The sequence below is a fragment of the Rattus norvegicus genome, chromosome 19 (genome assembly GCF_021556685.1).
Source record: "Rattus norvegicus strain SHRSP/BbbUtx chromosome 19, alternate assembly SHRSP_T2T, whole genome shotgun sequence".
Classification (NCBI taxonomy): domain Eukaryota; kingdom Metazoa; phylum Chordata; class Mammalia; order Rodentia; family Muridae; genus Rattus; species Rattus norvegicus.
In genome coordinates this window covers 67936757-67956124 of record NC_141552.1, presented here as the reverse complement: position 1 = coordinate 67956124, position 19368 = coordinate 67936757, and the positions used below count along the sequence as shown (strand labels likewise).

At 50.3% G+C, this 19368-nt stretch overlaps 1 protein-coding gene across 11 annotated transcripts in view; it reads left to right on the top strand.

The window, feature by feature from the left end:
• Positions 1-19368, top strand: part of Ttc13 (tetratricopeptide repeat domain 13) — a 53335-nt gene that overhangs the window by 20030 nt on the left and 13937 nt on the right. For 2 of the 11 annotated variants that reach the window (XM_087594305.1, NM_001415074.1), the window contains 8 exon segments: positions 3848-3913; positions 5279-5371; positions 7790-7906; positions 8623-8733; positions 12984-13066; positions 14351-14492; positions 14658-14832; positions 18192-18348. In XM_087594305.1, the coding sequence (XP_087450431.1) occupies positions 3848-3913; positions 5279-5371; positions 7790-7906; positions 8623-8733; positions 12984-13066; positions 14351-14492; positions 14658-14832; positions 18192-18348 (944 nt within the window). 11 annotated transcript variants of the gene reach the window in all.

The following is a 19368-nucleotide window of genomic DNA, read 5'->3' as shown; positions in this document are numbered from 1 at the left end:
CCTGGGTTTATTGTTAATACATCTGACCTGTAGTTAAGACTCTATCAGGTTCTGTGCATGTATGAGAAGACATTCTTTGAAGACACTGGGTCCCCCTGGGTGGCAGGTATCCGAGTGGAAAGTATGACGAGAAAATGAAGCCAGACCCTCTGGACCCCTTTTGTTTTCCTGCTTCGTTTTTGAGACAGATTCTCACTGTTAGTCCAGGCTGGGCATGGAAGTCTCTTGCCTCAGCCACCTCAGTGCCAGGGTTGCAGGCTGGAGCACCATGCCCAGCTAAAATATGTTAGACTTATGACTTAATGTTAGTAGGCTATGCGACACTATCACGGCACCGACACTTTATAAAGTCTTATCTTCCGTGTGACTTTCAGGCAGTCGAGTGTTCTGAAGACAGCAAAGTGCCAGGGATGGGCACCATTCCTCACTACAGTTGCAGACCCGCCAAACCCCGCCAAACTCCTCTTTCCATTTTCTTCCCCTTTCTCTTTTTTTCTTTAGTTCTTATTTATTTATTTGGTTCTTTTTTTCGGAGCTGGGGACCGAACCCAGGGCCTTGCGCTTCCTAGGTAAGCGCTCTACCACTGAGCTAAATCCCCAGCCCCGTTCTTTTTTATTTTTATCTCCTCCCCCCCAGCCCCCGGAAGCAAGTCTCCAGCTTGGAGAAATCCCCCTGCCTCAGCTTCCCACATTCTGGGAATACAGACAGAAGCCACCATGCTGGGTCCCGCCTCTGCTTGGCTTTACTTATTTCCTCTTCAAGGAGTTTAGGTAGTGTGGGGCTTTGCAACAGGGTCTCAGGTATTCCAGGCTGCCCTTGAATTTGTCATGTAGCTGAGATTGGCCTTCAACTCCTGATCCTTTTCTCTCCACCTCCAAGTGCCCCACCCCGCCTGACTTCCAAGGGGTACCTTACTCAGAATCTGCATCTTCCTTCCAAACCCCATCTTTGCCAGTCACCCAGCTCTGCGTGCCCTTCCAGGTTAGTTCCTGAGTTCACACTCCACACACCCGCTCCCTACCCACACCATCACCAGCTCTGAGGTCCGGATCCCTCCGCCTGTGGGCTGTTCTGTCCATGTGCGAGGATTCCCCTTTGCCAGGGATCACAGGGTTGGTTTCTGGCTGGACAGGCAGCTCTCTCCTCCTCAGGGAGTCCGTCCGTACTTCTGTCTGCTCACTCACCTTGCTCCTATGCGTGCGATCCTTTGGCTGTGCTCCCGGAAGGCAGGAATCCGTCTCCCTCTGTCGGCTTTGCTTGCTCTTCTGACACACAGCAGGCGTGCCGGGCTGTGCATGGTCTCCTGGCAGGGAGCCTGAGTCACCAACAACAACAGGCTCCAAGTTAGCTGGGTGGCTGAAGCCCACACAGCACGCTGTGGTGGTGGAAGAGAAATCATGCTTCACTGCAAGGTTCCAGAGAGTCAGGAAAGTCTGGGCTGAATGACTTCCTGGGGACAGGGCTGCGGTGTGTCTGGGGGACTGGGAGCAGACACTGTCACTCTCTGCCAGGCTAGGTGCTGGGAAATGACTGGGAAGTAGTTCTGAGCTGCCGATCAGGAAGTGGGGGTGTGGAAGGGAGAAGGGACAGGATGAACAAGGGGATCAGAGACAGCACAGTTTCTGTGGGGCTCCACAGGGTGGCCTCCATGCTGCAGCTCTCAGTGACTGAGCATGTGTGTCTGACACACTGATTCTTCCCTGGTCCCCACGTGCGATGTGCACACACATGTCTGCATGTGCATACATGTGTTACATACTGTGGTGGGCCCTCATGCATCCTGGGTGGCAGCGTGAAATATAATATAGTTGGGGTTGAGAGGGACACATCTGGTCATAGAAAAGAATCCAGAAGACAGGGAGGCAGGCGTAGAAACCTGGTGAACAAAGCTTAAAGGAGAACCGGGTGGATTAGGTTTCTTCAGGAGGAGGCATGGTGGTCATTGTGATGTGAGAGGATGTGTGTGTGTGTGTGTGTGTGTCACTGAGAGCCAGCTACAGCTTCAGGTGAAGCCGGTCACATCTGCAGGGTAACTGCATGTGTTTCTGATTCAGTTTGTGGTCACCGACAGTGAATGTTCATTGCTCGTTTGGTACACTTGAGCCACCCTGAACCTGAGCCTCGGCCTGTCGTCCACTGACATGTTGTCTTCGGTTTGAGTCCACGTGCAAGGAACCCAGGGCTCCTGTGAGAGCTCAGTGAACAGTGTCCACACCCTCTCCAGGCCAAACGTCCGTTCTGCTCTCAGTGTTGCCTCTGCACAGAAACCTCTGCCGGAGCAGGCAGGCAGTTTTCCTTCTGGTCCTCTGGCCTTTTTCCTACTCCTCCATCACGGCAGTTCCCTTCCACACCCGTCCGCACCCAGCAGCACCTGCTCTGACTTCCGGTTTGCACGTGGGCTTCATTTGTCACAGGAAAGGCGTGGTTCTTGGTTTCCCGCAGTATGTCTTGCTTACAGTGTTTTCTGTTTGTGGATGACGACCCACGTTTGTTTTAAATAACAAAGGAACACATGCTCTCAGGAACATGGGATCATGTATGACTTTCACCCCTGTCAGAAGGTCTTTGCTGTTCTGGAGTTTCTCCTGTGCACACAATGCCTGTGGTCACCTGCTAGGGACATTGATTGCTCTAAGCTGTCATTTCCATCCGCACTCCCCTGTGACCCTGTGACTTGGCCTTCTTCCTCCTTAGAGGTACACAGACAACCCTCATGCAGGACACAGTGATTACAGACAACAGGGCTAAGACCCGCCTGGGAGCCAGGAGGGACGAAGCAGGCTCCTCCGCGGGAGAGCACCAGAGTGTGGCCTGTTCTTGTTGCCTCTCTCTTCAGGTCTTTTGGGTTGCCACTGTTTTGGGGTAGGACCTTACTACAAAGCCTCAAACTCACTAATCTCCTGCCTGTCCTCTCCGCTGCTTGGATCACAGGCCTGGCTTTGTTGTCTGTCTAGCGGTCCCAGGACAAACCAGCGGGACAGTTATGGGGTTGAGTTTCTGTGACTTTTTGCGTAGTGTACCAGATTGCTGTCTGGGCCACTGGACCACAGGTCCTCATCCTGTGTAAGCAGCTCTAAGAATTGAGTGCCTGGTGTCTTCCTCTTCTGTCTGCTTTTACCAGCACGGATGTAGACGTACTCTCTGTCAGTGGTGTGGGCAGACGTAGGCCTCGCTCGCTCACTCGCTTCAGAAGCTGAGCAGCACTTTCCCCTCTGGCAGGCCCAGCCCAGGCTGGTTCTGTGCATCCGGAAAGGAGATGACTGAGGCAAAGGCTCAGCTTAAGCAGTCATTCCTCCCACCCACCCAGAGAGGTTGCGCCTCCAGTGTGGCAGCAGGGCCTCTGTGGGGCGAGTGCAGGCAGTAGTGGAGGAGTGGGAGAGAGGGCCACCGAGTCAGACGTCTTTTCCCATGCTTCCTTCACATTCTGGGGTGTGTCGCTGCCTCCCTGTGGCTGAGGTGACTGCCTCATCAGGTTAAGCCATGGGTTTATGCAAGGCAACATGGATGGACATGAGGATATCGCCTGTTCACACCTCCCTAGTTCCTGAGCTCCCAGGTCCCTTGTGAGAGGCAGTTGCTGCTGCGCCAGTCAGAGAGAGGCCGAGGAGGCCGTGTGTGCAGTGAGGTAGCTCACAATGCTAGGTCCCCTCCCTCCTTCCCTCCCGTGCAGCTAGTCCTCCTCAGCGAGCTTTTGTGGTGACAGATCTGGGACTGCAGCATCACCTAGGGTCACAGTAGTACAAAGATACAGAGCTGTCTCTCAAGTATTAATTAGCTTTAAGCAGAAACTGACTCTTGTTTTGTTTGTTTCTAGTTTTTGACGTGTTTCTGTTTTGGTCTGACTAGGAGGAGCCTGATCTGGTTAGTGCAATTTATGGCCGAGGGATAGCCTATGGAAAGAAGGGACTACATGTGAGTATGTATGTGCTAGTCACGCTCGCCACCGCGCCCACACGGCTTGCCGCACCCAAGCCCTGTCTGAACTGCTTCTCATTCAGTCAGCTCTGCCAGGACAGATGAGAAAGAAGGGTGGTTGGTCACCCCAGGTGCATGGCTAGAAGGTGGGGACCAGGCTCCCCTGTGTCTTCCAAGTCAGCGGTGAGCTGGCCACAGGAAAACCAGAGATCTGTGTTCCCAGGACTTTCCCTGACCATGCTGAGACAAAGGTTGCCTGGGGTCCTTTTACTGTTGTGACAGGTTGGATGGAAGAATTTTTTTAACCATGTGACATTTATTATTATTTACTCCTTTCTTTTCTTTTTTTTTTTTTTTTTTTGAGACGGGTTTTCCGTGTATCCCTGGCTGTCCTGAAATTCACTATGTAGACCAGGCTGACCTCAAAATCACAGAGATCCGCCTGCCTCTGCCTCCCGAGTGCTGTGATCAAAGACGTGCCCATGCTTAGCTGTGACATTTATTTTTATTTTAGGCAGATAGGGAGAAGTCTTTGTAACCATGGTTAAGTCATCCCCTTTATTTCCCTAAGAAAGGTGGTGGAGGCGATGTTGAGCCCTGTTCATTAGAATGCAGTAAGACCGCTTGCCCAAGATTGTTCAGTGAGTCGGGCGTGCCCTTAAGGTCAGCACATGTAGAGTGCTCTACACAAACCTGTGCTTCTCAGCTAAAGACAGTCATGTGAGATAGTACTCAGAGGGAGAACTATCATTTTTGTAACATTTACTTTGAAATCATCAAGTCTTTAATATTATATTAAATATTTTAATAAAAATTTATTAAAGTATAAAAATCCTACCAAGCTGGTACTGGCTTGGAGAAAATTGATATGACGGTTATAATTGTACCCTTCTGAGACACAGGGGACCCAGTTGAACTCAGCCTTGGTAACCATGGTGTTGAGGGTACAAGACCATTTGAGTCTTGAGTCTGATAACTGGTGCTTACTGTGCCCGTCTGTCTGAACTTTACAGCCCAACACATAGCCTGTCTTTGCTTTCAGTGGAGACTTAAAGAGCCTTTTTAAGCATAAAGTCAGCCTATGCATGCTGAAGAGAACTTAGCTAGACTAGGGTTATGTCTGGATACCATCTGCCCTCTGTGAACTGGTGGTAAGCATCGAGGTCCAGCTTGTCACCCTGTAGGGTGGGGAGACTTGGGTATAACCCCCTGAGCAGACCTGGCGGAACGCTGGTGCAGACCCCAAGTTTGTGTTCATCTCCAAGCAGCGGCTTCTCTGACGACTACAACGCTAGTGTCTCAGAAGATCTTGCCGCTGTCCGAGCCACAGTGTGTCTCACACTAAGCTAATACCTTTTCAAGGACATTAAGAACGCTGAGCTTGCTTTGTTTGAACTGAGCCGAGTAATTGCCTTGGAACCTGACCGTCCAGAGGTATTTGAGCAGCGAGCTGAAGTGAGTGTGGTTTTCTTTTTCCCCTCTCTTATTGAATTAGCTGAAATTCAGAAGCTACTATTATACTATTACCACTGTAACTTTTAATGTTCCTTTATGCTGGATTATGTCCCTGAGGCCTGTGAGCATGGTGGCAGTTACCAGACAGCTGTGGGGCTGTGAAGTGACGAGGGAGAATGGTGTTTGGTGTGAGAGCGTGGCTATGTCGTCTGCTGCTTCTGTGGACGCTCATCAGAGATACCGTGCACCGTACCGCAGATATAAGTGACACAGTCTAACAGTACAGCATTTCAGGGGAACCTGAAATCTATAGCTCTTGGAAGCAGTGGTCTGGAAGGGAGGGGGAGAATGAGCGAAGGAAAGGAGGGGGCTCGTGTGCAGGTCCTGGGTGGTGGACCTGCCTCCGTAGGCATCTGGAGCAGGTAGGTTTGTTTGCTGCAGATCTCAAGGTGGAGACAGCACCTGCTAAGTAGACACCAATAGGCGTCCTGCACAGAAGCTGGGCGAGCATGCCAGGCTACATGGGGGCGAGGCTTGAGAACAGCAGGAGCAGGAGAGTGGCAGGACGCCCTTCGTGGTTTTAAATCCGTGTTCTCACATTAGCGCTGGGCTGTAGGGGTCACATGTGCTCGTGTGGTCGGTGTGGATGTAGTCAGTTGTTTGTTTCAGGTTGACTTCTCCCCTCTCCCCCAGGAATTACAGCAAGTACAGGACCATAGTGCTCAGTCGCTCCAGGACTACATCTAGAGGTCTTGTCCTTAGGTTGTAGCGTTTGAGATCTCGATCTCTAAGGATTTTATGTTATGTTGGGGACGTGGTTTTAATCTGATCTTTCTCGGTAGTTTTGTTCCTCACCTGACCATTCTGGGTCTTTCCCTTGGGCTAGGTGGCCGTAGTACTGTCCCCACAGCAAGAGGCTCTTGAATAGTGGTTGGGATGACCACGATGTCCCACCAGCTCTGGGCGGGCTTACCGCTGTTTCTCTCAGGACCCTGGGATGCCTGAAGTGATTCTGATAAACTAGGAATCCAGCTAAGACTGGCAGGTTTTAAACATTTGCACATCTAAGAAAAAGCTAATTGTTCATCTAGACTGAGGCTGGCGATTAGAACAGTAGTTTTCTGTCATCTAAGTGACATGTAGCGACATTTATGACAGTTACAGCAGTCACTGTCATCTAAGTGACATGTAGCGACATTTATGACAGTTACAGCAGTCACTGACATCTAAGTGACATGTAGCGACATTTATGACAGTTACAGCAGTCACTGTCATCTAAGTGACATGTAGCGACATTTATGACAGTTACAGCAGTCACTGTCATCTAAGTGACATGTAGCGACATTTATGACAGTTACAGCAGTCACTGTCATCTAAGTGACATGTAGTGACATTTATGACAGTTACAGCAGTCAGTGCAGCCTGATCCTCACAGCTAAACTCCTGCCTTCTCTGCCTTAGAGTTCACTTGAAGGACGCTTTGCTCTTAGAAATAACGGAAATAATCTGTATTTTATGAGTGCATTAACTCATTACTTCAGACCCTGGCAATTGTGCCAAGATGTGGTAGTTTTTACCTAGGGGTCAACAAGCAGAGAAGGGTGCTTTTCATTCCACGTGGTAGCCCTGGCCCATCCTGAGGTGACCATGTGTCCATCTCTTTCTGCTTTGGAGGCCACTGCCAATGTTTGGAGTGGGCCCATCTGAGGCTGTGTAGAGCAGGGGACCAGTTAGTCACACAGGGTGAGCATGCCCTCCCCTAGAGCACGCTGGACACAGACCTAATGGAAGGATGGTAGCTTGGGGGGGTCAGGTGCATGGACACAGGGACCCACTGGAGGTTTCCTCTATCTCGGTGACTTCCTTCTGGGTGCTGGGCTTTCATCAGTGTTGTCATGCTGCCCGGACCACAGTGACCCTGTGATGGCTCTAGGGGGCTTCTCAAACAGGCAGGCAATTTCCCTGTGAAGATGCTGAGTGTGGTTGAGGAGCTTGGGGCTGACAAGGTGCCTGAGATCCTGGGGAGTACCCTTCAGCTCTCTCTCCTACAGGGAGAAGAGCCAGAGACCATGAAGGACTGTAACTGCCAGGGACTAGTGTGTCTGTCCTAGAGGTTGAATGTGCCTGTGCCAGTGTTCTACTTAAAAAGTGAATATGGCATAAACAGAGGGTTCTTATTTCAAGAATCTGGTATGGCCAGGGTGGAATCAGTAGCAAGGCGGCTGCTTGAGCCACATCCCCGTCTCCCCTTGCTCAACAGAGGTAGCATCCACCCGTGCGTGCATGAGGCCATGGCTCGCAGCCTGCTACAGGGAGCTTTGTGAGTGGCGTGCGGTGCAGTGGAGCAGAAAGATAAAATGCTGACAGTGTAGGGCTGGTCCTGGGAATTTTTCCTGATTGCATGTTTTGGATTTCTAGATTCTGTCCCCTCTGGGACGAATTAATGAAGCCGTAAACGATCTCACTAAAGCTATTCAACTTCAGCCCTCAGCACGGCTGTACCGACACCGGGGGACCTTGTACTTCATATCCGAGGTGATTGCCCCGTAAAGATTGGTCCACACCTCACTTCTCTCGTCCTCTCAGAAGCCACTCCTTACTGGATGGGGCTCAGTTTAATGTCAGCGCTACAGGGCAGCCGCCAGAGCACTGTCTGTGGCAGAAATCCAATGCAGTGAGCCTGTAAGAGCCAGCTGTGGCCCACGTCTGCGCTGTCAGCAGCATCAGGTTCTAGAAGGCCCGAAAAGGTTGCAGTTTGGTTTGTAGCTTCTGCTTGAATTCATCTGGTTCTCGGTCTGAGAGCTGCAGTCCAAACCCGTCAGGCCTCCAGGCCCAGGTTCTGTTTAGGTGGCTTGAATCCAGCACCAGTCTGTTTCTGTGACCGTGGCTCCTACACCACCGGTGTCCGTGAGCTCTCCATGCTTTGACAGTGCCTCAGAGTAGAGACCAGAGCCTCAGCGTAAGCCGGGTGAGGTGGAACCGTAGCCCGTTCATCTCAGAGGTGTCCAGTGTGAGGAAGGTGGTCTGGTTGGTTCTGGAAAGGTTGAGATGAAGTCCTAGCATTAAGCCTCTGTGAGCACCCATTAGCGGTTAGCAGGGAGGACTAGTTTGGCTCACCCCTTCGCTGTGGCATTTCCTTCAAGGCCGAGAAAGGTACAGGGTCCACTGAGGCTTTTCCGTCTGCCCATCCAAGCAGAGAACATTCCAGATTCTAACAAACACCATCTTATCTCTCCTCCTCCTTTCTATAGGACTACGCGACAGCCCACGAGGACTTTCAGCAGTCCTTGGAGCTGAACAGAAACCAGCCCACAGCCATGCTGTACAAAGGCCTAACTTTCTTTCACAGAGGACTTCTGAAGGTGAAGCTGCCTGCGCCTGCGCTGCTGGGCCCGCTTCGCTCGTGGGGAGGGGGCTTAGAGGAAGTGTGCTTGTGTGTGTGCGTGTGCGTGTGCATGTGCGTGTGCGTGTGTGTGTGTGTGTTGCTTCCTCCTGGACACTCCATACCACATCCTCGTGTCTCTGTGCGGACCTGCTGTGCTGCAGGCTGTGCTGGTAGCCAGGGATCACAGAGTTGCTACCTCCCCTGCCTGAGCCACAGAGCCAACAAGGCCACAGGGAATGCTGCCACCCTAGTACAGGGTAATCCAAGCCACAAGATGAAAGGTAGGCTGGCCCGAGAATTATGCATGAGCCAGATTCTTGTTGGAGACCACACTGTATGATCAAGCCGTCCTGTGCAGAGATGGAGGCCTTGATCCCAGTGTTGAAGATCGACTTATGTTAGCAGCCCAGGGTGGGGAGTGTCTTAAGCAAGAAGAATGAGCATCTCCCCACACAGTTATTCTGCCTTGCACACTGTCCTGCGCACAAAGTTCTGCCTTGCACACTGTCCTGCGCACACATGCTCTGCCTTGCACATTGTCCTGTGCACACATGCTCTGCCTTGCACACTCTCCTGCCACACATATACTGCCTTGCACACTGTCCTGTGCACACATGCTCTGCCTTGCACACTGTCCTGCGCACAAAGTTCTGCCTTGCACACTGTCCTGCGCACACATGCTCTGCCCACTAGCTGCTCACCTTCACATGTGGCCAGTCACAGCTCTGAAGCACTCAGGGTTTATTACCAGTTTCTACACAGCGTGCCATAGTGACAGCACCTGTGACAGCCGCCTGTGTTGGCTACTGTAGGCCATCCAGAGAAGCCTGAGGGAGCCTGTGCCCTTGCTCTGAGCCCTAACCACCTGCTAGACATGTAGCTAAGCTCTTTCAGCTTCTTGCCTATCCGTAAAGTCGGCACAACCTTCTGTCTCCTCCCAAAGTTCCCCCCAGAGTTTGGTAGCATTCCATGAGAAAAGTATTACAGTTATTTTATCAGGAAAGATTTAATCTGTTTTACAGATGCTTTTTAAGAACTCCCATCGAAGTGAAAGCCAAAAGATAATTTGCCAGTTCTCTGTGTATTCCTCACATCCTATGTGCTAGTGCCCAGGGTGTCTGAGAGAAAGACATCCTCACATCCTCATAGGCGGGGCTGCGCCCACCCACCCGGCACCTCCCTTCTATTCTGTATCTTTTCTCACAGCCTCTGGAGGTGAAAAGGTTCGGGCCGCCATGATGCACAGAGGCAGCCTTGGGGCCCATGGAAAAGGCAATCATCCAGTCCATAGTCTGAGCACTTCTTAAAGGAAAGCTTGTACCAGCAAACACCCTCTCTGTGAGATAGAGCTGGGCGTAGGCACACTGCACAGGGCAGTCTTCTGAAACAGGCTCAGAGTGAGCCTTGATTTGCTTGATCTCCACGACAAGAGCCTGGCCACTGCTTTAACTGGGCATTCGAAGTCCCCCAGTAAGTGGGTCTTCCCAGGTCACTGGGTCTCTCCTGCCATACATGTCCTGAGTCAGCATACATGGGACAGCCGGCCAAGTGGAGGCTTATGTGGTTTACCTGTCCAAGCAGGTCATAGGGTCACATTTAATCCCTCTTGTCCCATCTGCATCCTCGTGAGGTGTAGACTCGGGCTATGTGAATTATGGACCGAAAGAATGACCCCTGTTTATCTGCGGACATACAGCGTTAGACTCAGCAGTGGGCTTGAGCTCACATTATGCCATAAAGTGGATCTGTTCAGGCCAATGACAGTCTAGAAATTAATTAAGTAGGTGGCTTTATCTTCAGTTACCTCTCATGGAAAGATATTAAACATCTTAACACCTTTTATTTATGTAATTTGTCAAAGAAAGGGTTTGAAGCTCAAGCCAGTCCTCAGTCTGTAACTCTTGCCTCAGCTCTCTCATATGCCGACTTCACATGAGTGCCACCATCCCTGGTCAGGCACGTCCCACAGCTGTGCAGTGTGGTGACTGTAGCCCTTGGTGTATGATGGCAAGAACTTTCCATTCACTTAGTCCATGTCTTAAGTAACATGTTAAGCTCTTCACCTTGCTGTTGGGGACAGCCAAATGATGGCCGCCCAGTGACCATGAGGACAGTGGTGGTGGTGGTGGAGTGGATGTGGTGGCATCGACCAAGACGATGGCTCTGAAGCAGTTTACGTATTTAGAGGTCACCTCGCGTGAGCTAGTCTCTGTTCCCTATGGCTTAAAATCTTGATTCTGCTATGTCCCTCTTTGGCAGAGTGAGGTAGAGAGCTGAGCAGAGCTTAGGCAGGAACCTGAAACCAAAGACTCTTAAAAGCTGAAGAGAATCAGACTGAAGAACTGTGGCGTCCACGCATGCTGTAAGTGGAGCGGGCAGCAGGCGCCTGCTGGGCATCTTCCCTGGATGTCCACAGACCCTGCAGGCTTAACATGCCCCAGCCCCCTCCCTGCTGCCCTCCTGTCCTTCCTGGGGTGGCCACTACACTAGCCTCTCCCAGCCTGTGGCCCAGAAGCTCCCTGCCTTGCCTTCCTCACCCGCTGCCACCAGATCCTGTCCCTGCCTCCAGAAGTGTCTCTGAATCTGACCCATCTTTTTCTCCTCAGGGACGCTCACCTTGACTTTCTATTATCTCCTGCCCGGATGCCCACTGACCCAGCCTGGGGCCCACCTCCCTGCTCAGCTCCCCACTGCTGTGCTGCCATAGTCACCATCCTTTCCCCAAGGCCCCGGGATGCCTGGGCAGGCAGCCCCTAGGTTCTTTGTCTCTCTCCACTCACACGTTTGTGTGCTGCTGTTCTGATTTCCCAGCATTCCTGGCTCTGAGCTGTGCACAGTACAGCACTGTGTTGTCCCCCTACACCGCTGCTCCATCCCTAGACCACGCGTCGCTGTCACTTCCTATTCCCAGAGCCTCACTCCTACCTCTGCGTTAGCTTATGACCCATTACACAATCAGCTTCCTATTCTAACTAGACAGTGTTCTTAGAGGACAGAGATAATGATTTGCTCATCTTGTACCCACCCCTCAATACCTCATACTGGCTCTGGTACACAGTAGGTGCTCAATATGTGTTTGTTGACTTCAAGTATCATAAAAGCTCTAAAGATTACGTCTAGGCCGCTTGAGTAGACACATTCAGTGTTGTAAGAGCCCTTCAGCTGTTCTTCTTCACCATTGCTTCAAAGCAGTCTGATCCAGCCTTCTGGCCACACCACCCCTCTGTCTAGAGGGAGCCTGGATGCACAGGCAGGTGACAGCAGCAGCTCTCTCCACCAACACCTAGGTGGACAAATGTGGTGACGTGGTGGTGTCTCAAGTCAGGTCTTTTCCTTCAAGTTGCAGTGGCTGCTTAATGCTGTGCTTGGGAAGTGTGATGTGTTTATACTAATTACAGTGACAGTGGTGTCATGCAAAAGTGTAGGGGCAGTGGGTCCATGTGTGCAGGGGCAGTCAGGTGCAGTGGGTCCACGTGTGCAGGTGCAGTCAGGTGTAGTGGGTCCACATGTGCAGGGGCAGTCAGGTGCAGTAGGTCCACGTGTGCAGGTGCAGTGGGTCCACGTGTGCAGGTGCAGTCAGGTGCAGTAGGTCCACGTGTGCAGGTGTAGTGGGTCCACGTGTGCAGCTGCAGTGTCTAGCCGTGAACAGAGTGGTACCCTCCAAGGCACTTCTCACATGAGGATTTGGGTGGGCACAGTGTACCCTAAATTCCTCTCAGAGTCCATAGCTCAGGGCCTCAGCCATGAGTTGCTGCGGACTGTGCCGGCCGTGCCCAGTGCTCCAGCCTTGTGTGGGTTGTTTCTTGTTCGATCCAAGGAATGTCCACCAAGCCAGGAGCCTTTTTTCCTTTCTATGTGCAATTTATATCATCTGTCTTGTTGACTCAGTTTGAGTGCAGCCAGCTGTCATTCTGAGTAATCTCACAGAGCTGTTGAGTTTCCTTGGTTCTTTAGACTGTTAAGGATTGAAGAAATGGTGTTCCTACGATGGTGAATCATTAGTCCTCCAGGTCCTGCTGCATTAGGTGAGACAGCAGCTCTGTCACATTCGAAAAGGGAAACCGAGCTGTCTCACAGACACACATCTGTCTACTGTCAGGGTCAGAGCCTCCCACGGTTCACTGCCCGCCTCCTCCTCGGTCTTAGCTAAAGCGTAGCACATGTGTAGCCCTTAGTAATGCAGGTGGAGTCAGGCGGATGGGCTCATTTTCTGCATACCTCCCACAGGAAGCCATCGAGGCCTTCAAAGAAGCTCTGAAACAGAAAGTCGACTTTATCGATGCCTATAAAAGTCTGGGACAGGCCTACAGGTGAGTGACAGTGGTCTGAGACAGGGGAGCACCTCAGGAAAGATGTCCACTTTGGGATTTGAAGGCATCGCCACACCTGCTGGCATCGCTTTGGGATGTGAGGGAGCCCCGGGTCAGGACCCCTGGCCTGTGTCACCGTATGTGCCCTGTCAGTGTGCACAGCTCTCAGAGGGCGTCAGACCCTGTAGATTGGTGTTGTGCCTGGCACTCAGGGGTGTGGGTGGTTGACACCCTCACCATATGCCAGGCTGTGTGGTGGTGAATTCCCATCATGGGAAAGTCAGCTCGGATCCAGAAGTTCTTGGTTCTGACTGTTGCCCCACTGTTAGAGCATCTCAACTCTTAAAGCAGCCTCACTCTGATAGAAAGGCAGGTGACACAGTTATCAGTGGGAGCCCCTGAGACTTGAACTCTGCAGGGTGCCAGGGTAGGCTCTCTGGGCTTCTGGCCGTGAAGGAGCCATTGTGGCTACAGGGGAAAGAAAGGCTGTTAGAGAACTAACAGGATCCACCCTCATGTGGAGCGCTTTCTTGTGTGATGGGATGGTTGGCGAAGGCTCCTCTCGCACTAGCTGAGCGGAGATGCGCCTGGGCTCATCCGAGGTTTACTTATCCTCCCGCTCTACAGAATTGTTAGAAACACACATTGAAAGTAGGTTGAAAACAGTGGTATAAGATGATCGTGTAGATGGGTGTATGCATGTGTCTTTGAAAGGTATTTCCGTAAGTTGGCGTATGGACTGTCCATCCTTGGGGCAAAGCCTTATATGTAAAAAATAAACGGGTTGGTCGCAATCATTTCCATTCTGGAAGAATTTAATGTCTGAAGTATACTCAGTTATTTTTTCCTTCAAAATTTCAAATTACATGATGATTGACTGGATGTTCTCTGAAGTGACTTCAGAGACCAAAGGGATACAGTCTTAATCTATGGGTCGGACATTTTCTGTGATTGTGAGCCGCCTGCTTCTCCCTAGAACGGGAAGGGTATGTTTACCCAGTACCTTTCTTCGGGCTGGCACTTGTCATGAGCTAGGGGAGGGGTTTGAACATGCCGTTTGGTTTCAGAAATCAGTAAGTTCATTTTTCCAGGAGAAATCAAAGCCTGTGGGAATCCCGTGATGTGTTAGGTTACTTAGTGGTGTGAAGACTGCGGCTGTGGGTGAGGTGTTTGGTAGCGAGAGACAGGCTCTCCCTCACACCTCACGAGCTCCCAGCACGACACTCCAGTGCTGCTGTTACTGACGGGCCTGCGCAGTGCTCACTACGGTTGTTCAATCCTTAGAGAACTGGGCAATTTTGAAGCCGCTACCGAGAGCTTCCAGAAGGCCCTGCTGCTCAACCAGAACCATGTGCAGACCCTGCAGCTCCGGGGCATGATGCTCTACCACCATGGCAGCCTGCAGGAGGCCCTGAAGAACTTCAAGGTGAGCGTCAGCAGCCGCAGCGCTGTCCCCGGATTCTTGTTGTTCCTCAGAGAATTCAGTGGTGCTCACTGCCTGCCTAACTCACCTGGAAGGGAGACGTCAGGTAGAAGGCACAGCAGTCCTGACCCATGTGACACTAACTCCGCCTTTTGTCCTAAACCACAGCGCTGCCTGCAACTGGAACCGTACAACGAAGTGTGCCAGTACATGAAGGGGCTCAGCCATGTGGCAACGGGGCAGTTCTATGAAGGAATTAAAGCACAGACAAAAGTTATGCTGAACGACCCCCTTCCTGGCCAGAAGGCCAGCCCAGAGTACCTGCGGGTGAAGTATCTCCGAGGTAAGCAGAGAATGGTGGGGTGTTCCCCAATGGTGGGCGCTCAGCTGTGGGTAGCCGGCTGCTTCTGGAGATGGTAGAGCTGGAGGTGGGCAGCCTCCCCTAGCATCTCCTGCTGCGGGAGGTTTCAGGACCAGGGGCCTCAGTGTCTTCCGAGACAGGCCTGGCGTTCTTTCTACCTTATCTACAGGACTTGTAAAACTCAGAGAAGCTTGGCCTGAGCAAACACATTTCTAGCTGGATGTACGATTCCTTGTGGAAAGCGTGTCTTCTGCCCTCCCATCTCACTCCAGGGCAGGAAAGGGCCTTGCATGGAGGTTTCATTGTTTAGCATTAGTGACCTGGCATCTCTGGCCCCTCATTCCCTTATGTCACGTCCTCCTGTATCAGAAAGACCCAGTGTGGTAAGAAAGGAAGCGATTCTTGAATTAGTCACAGGCTTGCTTTTTCTCCATATACATCTTCAGGTGTACACATATATGTACCTTCCAAAACATCTACCCCCATCTTCCTATATACACACTCAGACACACACGTCTTCAGAGGTACACATGCACACCTTATGTATACATACACATCTTATGTATGCATACAACTCTTATGACACACTCTTTTTATATGTGCACACACATCTGTACACACACATCTTCTTCCTTTGTACACATGCACACACACTCTTCATATGTATACACACATCTTCCTATATACACACATACCTTCCTATACACACACACATCTTATATACACACACCCACATGTACACACATGTTCTGGCCTATGGGAACATCAATGGAGACCCTGAAGAGGGGGGTGGAATAGATGGGACAATAGGCTCGAGAAATGGAGACAAGACAGTATTCTGATCAAGTCTCATTTAATCAAGCAAAAAGCACTTGCTTATAAGCAGAAAAATCACACAACACAAACTTGTTGTCAGGGTAACGCTAAACATATGTCACATCAGAAGCCCATGGCATAAGTTTTGATTTCCCAAAAACTTCTTACCTACAATAAGTTCCAATTTCCTGAAGTTTCTAACTAACAATAGAGTGAAACTCATTCTTGTGCAGAAGCAAATTACCAGGAAGTCTCCAGTATTCTTGCCCGGTGGTAACCCCCACGTATGCTACTTGGAAACCAGGGCCCATGAATCGGAAAACAATGAACTCAGGCAAAGAAAGGCATAAGCAGGCGGGGTGGCTCTGGACACAACACACACTTTCCTATGCACACACACATCTTCCTATACACAGGCCATTATCTCTCTATACATGTAAACACATTTTCTATACACACATACACAAACAATTCCTATTTACACACACACACACACACACAGATATATATATATATATATATATATATATACACACACACAGGCACACACACACAGATATATATACACACACAGACACACACACACTCACAGACACACACACAGACACATACTCTCACACAGACACACACTCTCACACAGACACACACACTCACAGACACACACTCTCACACAGACACACACACTCTCACACAGACACACACTCTCACACAGACACACACACTCACAGACACACAAGACACACTCTCAGACACACACACAGACAGACACACACAGATATATACACACACACAGACACACTCTCACACAGACACACATACACGATGGCACACACATACACACACAGATATATATATATATACACACACAGACACACACACACAGAGATATATATATATACACACACAGACATACACACACACACAGACACACACACGATGGCACACAAACACAGCCACACACCACACACACACACAGACACACTCACGATGGCACACATACGCAATTCTCCAAATAAGAAAAGTGGTGAAAACATTTAAAGGAAATGTAAAAACAAGCAGGTGGAATTAATTCTAATGGTACATTTTATGTAATCTGATAAAAATAAATATTTTTTACCTAATTTAATAACAATTTAACATTTTAATTCAGCAAACTATTCACTAGGGTTTTTGTTTTGTTTTCTTGTCTTTTTGGGATAGCATCACATCTTGTAGCCCATGATGGCCTAGAGCTCACCCTACGGAGGGTCCTCTTATCTCAGGCTTCCCAGTGCTGAGACTGCATGCGTGAGGCACCATGACTGTTCTCCTGAGAAATGCTATGGTTTAGGTCTAGGGGAAAACTGCTCTTCCAGAGGGCCTGAGTATGGTTCCCAGCACCACACGTGGTGGCAGCTTAGAGCCACCTGTAACCAGCTTTAGGAGGATCCAACATCTGTTTTCCAAAGTCACCTACACTCTTATGCATATAGCCACACTTAGATACACACACACACACACACACACTTTTTAAAGTAGTGAAACTCTTTTTAAAAATGTTTGACTCCGGGGCTGGAGAGATGGCTCAGCGGTTAAGAGCACTGACTGCTCTTCCAGAGGTCCTGAGTTCAATTCCCAGCAACCACATGGTGGCTTACAACCATCTGGGATCCAGTGGGATCTGATGCCCTCTTCTGGTGTGTCTGAAGACAGCTACAGTGTGCTCACATACATGAAATAAATAAAATCTTTAAAAAAAAAAAAATGTTTGACTCCATGCTGTTTTGCTCTGACCCCTGGGGTGTATTTTTGCAGTCACCAGACACCTCGGTTTGACTGCTCATCTTTTATTAGTCAGTCTCGATCAGAATTTGGACTTCATCGACTTTATAGTTAGAAATAGACTTGTATGCACATGCTATTCCAGACATACCGATGTTCCTAATGACTGAATCAAGTATTGATCCCAGAGGGCCATCTTCCAGACAGCTGTCACTGGGCATGACAGCCTGAGGTGGCAAGCACGCCTGTCAGTCAGGCCCTGGTGAGCTTGCACACCTGTTTTCTCTGTCAGAGCTGACTGACCCCGGTCTCAGTCTGATGCTTCCATGGGTTTCAGGCTCTGACACAGAAAGACAGTCTGTCTGGCTTGATTCATGGAGAAGTTAACCTGTAATCAAAGCAGACCCAAGCTGGCTGCTATTCACTTGATTCTTGTCACTAGCAGGCGTCTGTAGTCCTGAAGCTGTCTCTCAGAATTCTCGCAGTTAAGGACAGATCAGCTCCTGGACTTCAGGCTTGTAGCCCTCGAAATTCTGATGTAACACATCCCTGCAGGAAACACCAGGAATAAGATAAGGACTTGTGCTGCACACCTGCATGGCAGCACACCTGCAGGGCAGCACAGCTGCAGTGCAACACACCTGAAGAGTAGCACACCTGCAGGGGAGCTCACCTGCACCACTTCTCCCCTGGAGGGTGGACAATGTGGTTCAAAGCATCCGTGTGGTGACACACTGTAGCAATGGCTCCTTTCCTATCTACAGAGTATTCTCGGTATCTGCATGCACACCTCGATACTCCCCTGACGGAATATAACATTGACACGGACCTACCGGGCAGCTTCAAGGACCACTGGGCCAAGAACCTACCTTTTCTCATAGACGGCTATGAAGAGCAGCCTGGCCTGCAGCCTCACATCAGGTAAGTGCTGTGCAGGGGTTAGGGTGGGCAGCATGGCCGCTACAACCAACTGGAGACTCACTTTGCTCTTCCGTGTGTTTGATGGGATTGGGCCTCAGTATGCATTCATTTCAAGGTGACTTGAACTCATAATCCCACTACCTCAGCCTCCTGAGTGCTGGCATTTCTTGATCAATAAAATTCTTCTTGCCCGTGTTCCTCCTGCAGTTTGTATGCCACCAGCTGTCTCTTGCAGTCCAAACGGCTCCTTGAGACTTCCTTACCGGTGTCACTTCTGCACACACACATCAGGCAGCCTTCATGCCTCAGATACACGGAGGCTGATGGGCTCCCTTCAGAAGCACCATTTCTTTGTTTGCTGCTTGTAAAATACATTGTTCAGTGATTTGAAAGTTTAGCCAAACGTGACAGTACACAAGCCCAGCACTAGGGAGGTAGAGGCAGGAAGATCAGGAGTTCAGAGCCAGCCAAGGTACATAAGTTAAATCACACCGTCGGGTAGCCATTGCTGTCGTGGGCAAAAGCATCTGTGCTTAAGGGCAGTCAGGCTACAAAACGGATCCAGGTAGAGATTAACTCCCAGAAGCACACAGTTCCTTAAAATGGAGAAATAGCTACAGCTTAGCATTTCTGTCCTCCTGAAGTGAAGAGAAGGTGAGTTCTCACGGGAGAGAAGCACCAAGAGTGTGCCCGCCAGGCCCTGCAGTAGAATCCCAACCTCAGGGTTCCACACACCACACGAACAAGTCAGGGAAAGAGATCTGGGCTCTGAGGACTTCACCAAAGTTGCTGAATGCTGAGAAAATGACTCAATGCTCAGAGGCTGTGACTACATTGACCGCATGAACAAGAGACCGTCTGACATGGCCGGGTAGACTTTCAGATGAGTGGCAAGTTCTAGGAATAGCAGATGTATGTCTTCACTGAAGTAAAGACTTTTATAATAGGCCAAGCAGCAGCAAGATGTGGCTGCCCAGAGACAGCACAGTTGAAAGGAAGGTCGCAGGGACTCAGAGCAGG